This window comes from Cebus imitator, unplaced genomic scaffold, assembly GCF_001604975.1.
Source record: "Cebus imitator isolate Cc_AM_T3 unplaced genomic scaffold, Cebus_imitator-1.0 Scaffold128, whole genome shotgun sequence".
Classification (NCBI taxonomy): domain Eukaryota; kingdom Metazoa; phylum Chordata; class Mammalia; order Primates; family Cebidae; genus Cebus; species Cebus imitator.
The window spans coordinates 2,379,736-2,389,875 of record NW_016107443.1 but is presented as its reverse complement, the minus strand read 5'-3'; the positions used below and the strand labels follow the sequence as shown (position 1 = coordinate 2,389,875).

Sequence of the window (10,140 nt, the reverse complement as noted above, 5' to 3'; positions counted from 1 at the left end):
TGGAGTCTCGCTCTGTCACCCAGGTTGCAGTGCAGTGGCATGATCTCGGCTCACTGCAGTCTCCTAGATTCAAGCAATTCTCCTGCCTCAGCCTCCCGAGTAGCTGAGACTACAGGAGCACACCACCACACCCAGCTAATATTTGTATTGTTAGTAGAGTTTCGCCATGTTGGCCAGCTGGTCTCAAACTCCTGGCCTCAGGTGATCCTCCCGCCTTGGCCTCCCAAAGTGTTGGGATTACAGGTGTGAGCCATGGCGCCCGGCCAGATCAGTTTTTGTAGACTACTCCTCATTTTAATTTTGAATGATTGTTTCTTCATGGTTGGATTTAGGTAAATGTTGTGGCAGAAGTATTCTACAGGTGGTGTTATAGAAGTATTCTACAGGTGATGATGTTCTATAGGCCCTTCTCAGTGTAGCCAATCAGGAGGCACATGATGTCAATTTGTCCTATGATTAGCAATGTTAACTTGGATCACTTGGGTAAGGCTGTATCTGCCAGCTCTCTTCATTCTAAGGGAACCATTTTCCTTTTGTAACTGTGGGGAGATACTTTGGGATTTTGTAAATATCTTAATCCTCAACAAGCTATCACCCAGTGGTTTTAACAACCATCAGTTCTTCCCAGAATCAATTATTACTGTGATGGCTATAAAATGACTATTGTCCCAAAGAATCATTGCCAAGACCAATGTCACAGAGCATTTTGTTGTATTGGTGGTGGTAATTTAAACTGGTACATCTTTAATGGAAACAGCATGGAAGTTTCTAAAAAAAGTTAAAAATAGAGCTACCATATTATCCAGCAGTCACACTTCTGTGTATATATCCAAAGAAAATAACGAATTCAAAGGAAAAAAATAAAATGACTATTGTCTATTTCTATCATTTCTGTATTTGTCAATGTTCTTTTGTTAAAGAAAAAAAAAAGAGCTTTCACTTCTCACCCCATAACTTATCTATCTGATCTTCTTTAGCTAGCTAGCTAGCTACCTGTTAAAAATACACATATGAACTCATGAATTTTTTAAATGAATAAATTGTAATAAATCCCCTCAGTACATACTGTATTGTCCCAACTTTGGCCAGTGGAAGCCATGTATAGCTGACTTCTGTGTCCTTTTGAAATTATCCCTTAGATGTTTGAGCACTTCATGAATTTTAGCACAATCAGATATTTTAGTCTCACTTCATATTTTGTTTGCCCTAGCCCTGGAAGAAGCCATTTTTCTATGGACACCTAGTTCCTCTGGGGCTACTATTTTGGAAGGCATCAGTAGTGTTAAGAAAGCTCCCCAGGTGATTTCAATATGCAGCGAAGAATGAGAGACATGCATTAGAGTCCTCCAAGGGGAGACCACCTGTTCTCACAAGGTGTTTTTTTTTTTTTAATTACCTCTTATTTGTGGTACTGATTTGTTGTGGAGATTTAGATTTTCATGAGTGTTATTCAAGGGACAGGTTTAAATGCAGGTCCCTGGCCCCAACCCCAAAGATTGAGTTCAGTAGTTCCTCCCTGCATTTTATCCCTCTGGTGCAGGTGGTCCCCAGGCCATACCTGTAGAAAATGCCAGAAGTAACCCTGGAAACTGGGAATTAGGATTTCTTTTGGTTTTCCTCTTTTACTTTTTATCAGTGATTTTTCTCTTGCAATATGATTTCAGAATACTGCCATGTTCCCCAGGTATGTGATAAGGATCTAGTTGATTAATTTGATGGATTCTTTGAAAATATCAGATGATTTAAACGCTTTACTCTTGTTCCATCATGGGGAATGGTAGATGTAAAAAAAAAAAAAAAAAAAAAAAAAAAAAANAAAAAAAAAAAAAAAAAAAAAAAAAAAAAAGATGTGGTGGGGAAGTGTGGGGGAGGGGGAAGCTCTGTAAGTGTTGGAAGTTTTCAGTTGACCCAAAGACTTTTTTCATCTACTACATTATTTCTTGTAATTAGTATATTTTCATGGACACTGATTGAATTGGCCTAGTAAAGTTTTCACAGGCTGTAAGATCCTAGGATGTAGGCTTTAAAATACAGATGTATGTGGTGTTTTGGGGACTGGGTCATGACACCCTAGTCAGTTTCTGCTATTTCCTTTCCTAAGAAGGCAATTGTATTGCCTCCCCATCCAACCAGCTTTATTTTATTGAATCTGGGGCCTGTAGGGCCCAAGTACCCAGCAGTTATAAGGAAAAGCTCCTGATTTGTGGTTTTTCACTTTATGATTCCACCTTTTAAATAAATACCATGTTAGTGCAGCTAGTCCCTTCTGTTATCTCAAGACCCAGGGCTGAGAATGCTTCAGTCAGATGTGGGAGGGAGGCAGTGCTTCTGGAGTTGCATCGCCTCGTTTGAAATCCTCTGGTAAAATATGTGATCTTTTTGTGCCTCCGAGGTCTTCTTGTCTGTAAAAAGGGGGTTAGTAATCTACCCCGGAGGTTCAATGTGAGAATCAAATGGAGTAGCATATGTAAAATGCCTAGCAGTCTACGGCACATAGTAGGTGCTCAATAATGTTATTTTATTAAACAAAATGATCACAAATGGAAGGTGGCCATGGAGTCTAGTGAGAGAGTTGGGGGTGTGCTTTCTCAGTTATTATCAGATTGACTATTGTGGTATCACAGTTCTTGTGTTTAGCTAACCCTTATTTTACTTAATACAGTTGTTCCCCCTTATCCATGGGAGCTACATTTCAAGACCCCTAGTGGATGCCTGAAACCGTGGATAGTGCCAAGCCCTATATATACTATGTCTTTACCTATACATACATATCTATGAGAAAGATTAATTTATAAATTAGGTTCAGGAAGAGATTAACACAAATAAATAAAATAATAAAACACTAACAATAGAACACTGACAATATACTATAATAAGTTATGTGAATATGTTCTCTTTCTCTCCTAATATCTTACTGTACTGTACTTAACTGTACTTAGCCTTCTTGTGATGATGTGAGATGGTAAAATGCCTACATGATGTAATAAAGTGAGGTGAATGATGTAGGCATTGTGACATAGTGTTGGGCTACTATTGACCTTCTTATGATCTATCAGAATGAGGATCATCTGCTTTGAGTGATCCTGAATTGTGGAGTCACAACGCTGTCTGTGGTTAGATGTCAGGAGCAGACAGTGTCAATGACTCAGGGGCAGGGAGCATCTATAGCATGGAGATGCTAGACAAAGGGATGATTCACATCCTGGACAGGATGAAGCAGGATGGTGTGAAGTTTCATCATACTACTCAGAATGCAATTTAAAAGTTATGAATTGTTTATTTCTGGAATATTCCATTGAATATTTCTGGACCTCAGTTGACTACAGGTAACTGAAACTACAGAAAGTGGAACTGTGGATAAGGGGGGACTACTGTAAAAACTCCACGCCTAGTTCATTTGGACATGAAGGTGGTAGCTCAAACTAAGGGATTCCAAACCTCAGGCATAGGCAAGTAGTAAGTTTTTTTTTTTAGTTTATGTAAGCTATTGAAATGAGGTGGTGGTGTCATCTCCTTACCCCTTTAAGGAAGGTCAAGACTTACTAGTAAACATCAGTGAAATTCCAGGAGAGGAAAAAAATGACAGATGACTTTCTTAGACTTCCTTAAGTTTAAGATGGATGGATGCAACGGAAATACAATGTCTCCCACCTTCAAGCACCCCCCTTGAGCTGGGTTGTAGGTCAGGTGATACTGGCAAACAAATTCAAATCAATGACAAACTATAGTTGAGGCCTCGAAAAGCAGCATTCCAGGAGTTTGGGGCTCTCTGTAATGAGTGATCCATGGCAGAGACCTAAGTGATGTGATACAGTGTTGTAGAAAGCAGTTGAGTACAGATTGCAGAGAATCTGGCACAAAATGTGAATTGTATTAGTTTATACTCAGCACTGGAGAGAGAGCTCTGAACTTAGGCTAAGGAAATAATGCCGCTTACTAGCTTGGTGACCTGGGGCAAGACATTGAATCCTGGATTCCTCATTTGCAAAATGATTGCCCATTCTGGCTTTTATTTTTTTAACTCATGTGGTTGGCAGGAGAAAGGGGTGATGGATATCAGAAGTGATTGTGAGCTATCCCAATGTGAGGGTGAATGATTGTGCTTGGCATCAGGTCAGGTGATCTTTACCACCAGCTACCTCTGGGTCCCTCCCCTGTGCCCTCTGTAGAGCTTATTCTTCTTGGTATGTTGGCAGTGAGCTTTATAGGACTTTATGCCACCAAATGAGTAACAGTCATAGAGGCTTTTAAGAAGGATGGACTAGCCTAGCAGAGAGAAAGTAGAGAAGACTTCATTCTTCTGACACAAGGCAGGCCTTTATGGAAGTCCAATGCAGAGATTTGGTTTAAGAGCAGTCTAATTATTCTGTTTCAGGTCCTACATCCATTGGGTTAGTCTTTTCTCTAAGAATAGATCACTCTCTCATTTGCCATTTGTGCAGTGCTGGATCAGATGCTACTTTTTACAGAGGGTTTTTTGAAGATATGAACTTACATACAACTGTAAGTTTTATGGCTTCAGCTGACACTAGATCTTCAGATGGTGTTATTTTAAGTCACTTTGGTCAGGACTTTGATATCTGTGGTTGTGAGTGTTGGTTTTCAGACGTTTGTCGTTTCATTTGTTTCATGTTCAGATTTGCGTCGGCAGTTTGCTTTTAACATTAACATCTAGCAGATGAAAGCCTTTTAAAGATTTATAGTAGAACTTCATCTTAAGAGGTGTCTGTGGGGCCAGGGGAGTCACAAGGGTCAGGGGAGGGGTGCCAAGATTGCTTTGTAATCTAGACTTTATTTGCTAGAATGAGAAATCCATGTCCTTTACGGTACAGAGTACTTGATTTGCCTTCCATTGTGTGGAAAGCCATGGAATAGTGGTGGCATTCTTTGCATCGGAATACTCATTCCTCCTGACACTCTGCCTTGGAAAAGCAAGTTGGAGCAGGCCCCTGTCCTAGGGAGAGCCAGGCCCTCCTTGGGGTTGCACGGCTCAGCCTGCTGACAGTGCCATCAGCACCTAGGAATTGGCCTGGAAGTGCTGTGTTTCTTCTTAAGACCTAAAGGTTTGCAATTTTGCACAAAGGGGTGGAGAGTATTTGTGGAGTCACCAAAGATGTGATTAGACAAGATATTGATTCTGAACTTCTGCCCTCTTCCCTCTATTCAACTGTGTTCTTCCTTACTGAGATACAGACGAGAAAAATGGAACAGAGAGAACTAGGCCACCGGCTTTTGAAACATATTGATCAGGGTACTCATCCGATGTAGCACAGAGACCTTCCCCTTTGTATGATATCATCCTGCGTTGGGGCCTTAATCTGCCCTGTGATCACCTCTGCATGGACTTCCTTTCTCAGAGAAAAGATTAGAGAAGAAAAAGAATCCCTGTAGGCAGTGCCAAAAAAGAATTTAAGCATTTCTAAATGTGCTTCTTTGAAGCCATTGATCCCTTTGGCTTTCTAGGCCATGCAGTGGCATGAAGGAATGGTGTGAGGCTGTCAGCCATAAACAACAAACTTCTGGGCAATGTTGGTCTAACTTCCTATCTCCCATCCACCTCTCCCTGGCTTGGGCCTCCACTGCTGTCTGTCTGTCTGTCTCACCCCCACCACCATACATGTTCTTTCTCTGCATAGTGCACATCTGTGGTGTAGATGTGCTGTGGACAGTTGTGTCTGTACTTGAACCAGCTCTAAGCCAGGGTTTCCCAGATGGGTCACACTGGGTGAATGAGATGTTGTACCCTTGAGTGTCCTCTGGTTGAGTGAAGTGTGGCCCTGGCTCTTATCTTGATTTGTCTGGCTTGATTCTGTGTAAGCAGCCAGGGATCCTGTTAATGGATCCCCTGGGACAGAGGGAAGAGGACAGAAGTAGATTTGTTGAACACTGTGGGGTGTTTGAAATGGTACCAAGAGCAGGCTGAAATCTAATCAGCCTTCGCTTATCAGACTTGAGTTCCCTCATGCTGAAAGGGTGATGATTAGTAAGAAAAAGGCCAGGATACCTTATTTTTTCTTTGCATATTTGGAAGAATCCCCTCTGCCTTGCTAGCATTAGAAGCAGACCATTCTTTTTTGTTTACCACATCACATCAGCTTCCATCAAAAATCAACAGCAGCAAATATAAAGCCCCATCCATGGAAAACCGTTAAGGCAACACTGTGCTCCATTGTTTCAGGGGTGGGGTATTTGCCTTCTGCACCAATGGATCGGTTTCTCATATCCATGCCTTTCTGACCTAGCAGCTTTTAAAAGACCAAGAAGCATTGCTCTGCTTTCTACTGCCTCTCTCTAAGAGACCAGGGCTGCCATGCCTCTAGCCATGTCCCAGAGAGCACATTTGAGATAAGTCAGCTTAATTTGCCTGCATGCCTAGGAAGCCTCTCTTTAAAATCTGATTTGGGGAGAAGTGCTGTCTCTAAATATTTTGCTTTTCCCATCCAGGCGAGCGACGGAGGCGCCGGTGTCAGGTAGCATTCAGCTACCTGCCGCAGAATGATGATGAACTTGAGCTGAAAGTTGGCGACATCATAGAGGTGGTAGGAGAGGTAAGCAACCCAGCCGGGAAATGCAGTGGCCTCAGATGGGCTGTCATAGTCACTGCCTACCCACCCGCAATGAGGCCTTGCTGCAGACTCACAGGGTGTTTGGCCTTGAAGTTAGGGATCCCCTAGTTGAGTCTCCTGTATGAGGAAATGGCTTTCCCCAGAGGAATGCCCCCAAGCCAGCTGAGTTCAAACCTGGGGCCACTGGAAAGCGTTGTCTCTAACACAGCTTACTAATTAACCCTGAATTTCCAACCCAGTGCCACCAAGTTTCTCTTCTACTTGAATTGATCATAGACTCTGGGTATCCAGAGTGACCCAGATCCATCTTTAGAGCATGGATTTAGTATTCATTGTGGGGGACACTGTGGATTTAGAGGGCAAAAAAAGGAGTGACATTTCTTAGAAGACCTAGTATGTGGCAGGCGTGACAAAGTTCTTTAAGCTTATTGTGCGGGATGAGGAAAGAGGATCAAGAGACCTAGAAGAGGCAGGGCTGATGGCCAACCCTGGTCCCTGTGACTGGAGACCCTCGCTCTTCCTGCTGCACAACATTTTCTTGTTCCTGCACCACATTCTCATTCTTCCTGCTGCACCACATTCCCTGGTGAAATGTCCCTCCAGACTCCCTCAGGCCCAGAGGATCCTGGGTTTCAGGCAAACTGAACAAATCAGAACACAAAATTACATACACTAGGATAAAACCATGTAAAATATATCTGTGTGCTTATCATTCATTCTGATTCAACAGTTGTGTCTGTATGTAGAAACACAGTTTTCCAATTGCTTTTTGTTTGGTGATGCCCTCTGACCTTACAGAAACTCACAGTTCATAGAACAGGAAGCTAGAAGTGGAGGAGGACTTTAAGGAAACTGTCATGGGAAGCCAGATTTCCTAACTCTCATACATAACCTAATGTGAGCATGTGTCAGAGTTTTATTTAACTCATTAGTGAAGGAATCTATAAGATGGTAAGTCTGGCTAAAGAGAATTGTGAAAGAGCAAAGTTACATGCAAAACTACATAGTGCCCTACAGTGTAATAAAACTGTAACCTTTGAGGTTATCTTTTCTAGGGAACAAATCCTTTGCATTTCTGCTCGTCAAAATTTATTTTTGTTGCTACCTGGCAAGAATCATTTGCAGTGCTCTCAGTTTTGACCAGTTAATATCCACAGTAACAGAGTTGTAAACTAGCCTCATAAATGGTAAATAGTGTGCCAAACAGAGATATGTGTCCCTCCAGAAGCAATTAATGGGGTCTCCAGCGTGGCACTGGTAAGGCATGCAGGAACCCCTTTTACCTACTTCTGAGTTTTGGATAATTAATATGTCATTCATCCTTTTTTACCACTGGTGGCAAGCAGGGCATATATGAGACATTTATTGAAAATTGAATGAGTGAAAAATGAGTGGACAACAGAGAACATTTATTTCTGTGGTAGAATGACAAATTTCTTAAGACTATAGCCATGGAAGGAATTCCAGAAGAAAAAATAAACAGATGTGACTAATAAGAAAAATGGTTAAGATTTTGGTATAATTTGAAGCTAGTCCAGCTAAAGAAAGAGAACAATAAATAGGAAAACATTTGCAATAAATTATGACAAAAGTTATTATATATGTAGTATGTGAAAATATTAGGAAGCTATTATAACAGTGATAAATGATAGATAAATCTGCTGTAAACACAGATCCCAGAAGGAGAAAAAAATCATAGCCACAAGAAAATGTTCCACCTAGCAGTTAATTAAATAATACAGTAATTAAATTAAGACAGTAATGGGTTTTTACTTATGAAAATCCTAAGAAAATATTTAGTGGTAAGGCTGTTGGCAAGGTGTGGAAGAACTGATGAATTTGTATGTCTGTGTGATCCTTATATGAAGCGATTTGGCAAGGTATGCCAAGAGCTATAAATATCTGAATAACACTTTTTGACTCAATGATCTCATTCCTGAGAATTTATCCACAGAAACTGATTAATGAAGAAGAAACATGTGAAGCGTGTTAATTATAGCAGTATTTGTGATAATGAAAAATAATCAAGAAGGGGAATTAAGTTGTATTTTCCAGGTAGAACATTGTAAAGCCATTAAAAATGGTAAACACAGGTTTTAAAATATGTATTTGTTATGATACTTTGCATTGTAATTATCTGTTATATTCTACTAAGCTGAGAGCTTTTCAATGGCAGGGACCTGATTTTTATCTATCTTTATATTTGTGGTACCTGGAATAGTGCCTGAAACCTAACATGCGCTTTAATAAATGCTTGCTGAACAAGTAAATTAATCAATGGAAATACAAAAAGAGTTTTTTTGCAAATTGAACAAATCAGAACACAAAATTGCATACACTAGGATAAAACCATGTAAAATATATCTATGTGCTTGTGATCAAAGACTGAAAGGGAACAAGAATTGAAAATGCTTCTGTCATAGAAGTTGACTTTTCTTTTAACATTGTAATAATGCATTAAGAAAAACCACGAGTCAAGACAAGGAAAATGATTAATACTTTTCTCAGGAATATTGCGCTCTTCTGCCTGCCTATTGGCTGCAGACAAACTGAATGTTGATTGCTTAAAGGATAGAGATGAGTGCTTGTAGAGCTGTTACTGGATTTGCCTAGAGGCTGATAGGCCTTTGCTACCATCTACAATACCAGCCTCCTTTCTATTATTCACTGCCAGCTAAATCCTGTTCTTCATTCTGGAAGTGCTTCAAGTAAGAAAAAGGAAAAAATAACCATATAGTCTATGAGATTTACATAAAACAAAACATAAAGGCTGGCATATTAATCCAAAATTTTAAAATATCATCAAAAATTCCCCATTGTTCCAGTTTACTTGTTATATTGCAGAAACTGGGTCCTTGTCACTGTGTAATATATAATCTGTCCTTTTCTCTTGTAGTGAATGTTATATAAATGCTAATGATAGCTCTTCTCTAATTCCACTGACAGTTAAAAATAAACAGAAAAAAAACCTCAAAATAAACAAAACCCCTAAATCACAGAGACAGATCAAGGCAAGAACATAATGGTTTGCAATACTGTAGGATTAATCAATATATTAATAAAATATAACATTGCGTATGTATATATTATATTTTTATTGATTAAGAGATGGATTTCTCTAATTTTGCAAAGCTGCAGACACACACACACACGCACACACACTCTCTCTCTCTCTCTCTCTCTCTCTCTTTCTCTCTTTTTTTGCCCTGACGGATAGGCCTTAGGAGGATTTTGAATGTATGGACTAGTTTTTTTGAAAGAGTTGAATCAAGTGGGGAATCCTGAAGTCCTAAAACATCTGCCTTAATATCTAATTTTAGCTTAAAATATCAAAATGTATATTCGTTCATCATTTATCAATACAATCTTATGATATAGGGCCAAAGCCACTTCCTAATTATGGGTTTACTGGTTTGAGTTCCATCTATCTCTGCCTCCATAGTGCATTCTCTATGATTCCCATTAGTTTCCTTCTCAAGTTCTACAGCTCCCCTACCCCTCACCCCTTATCTTCTTTAGTTGTCCTCTTCACACCAAATTTGGCAACAGTGTTTTTTAAACCTTCAGATCATTA

The 10,140-nt window shown here is 40.0% G+C and overlaps 1 protein-coding gene across 11 annotated transcripts in view; it reads left to right on the top strand.

Annotated features, from left to right (window-relative positions):
• Positions 1–10,140, top strand: part of SH3KBP1 (SH3 domain containing kinase binding protein 1) — a 383,287-nt gene that overhangs the window by 182,611 nt on the left and 190,536 nt on the right. For all 11 annotated transcript variants that reach the window (XM_017540642.2, XM_017540638.2, XM_017540641.2 and 8 more), the window contains one exon: positions 6,445–6,548. In XM_017540642.2, coding sequence (XP_017396131.1) covers positions 6,445–6,548 — 104 coding nt within the window. The remainder of the gene's footprint in view (positions 1–6,444; positions 6,549–10,140) is intronic.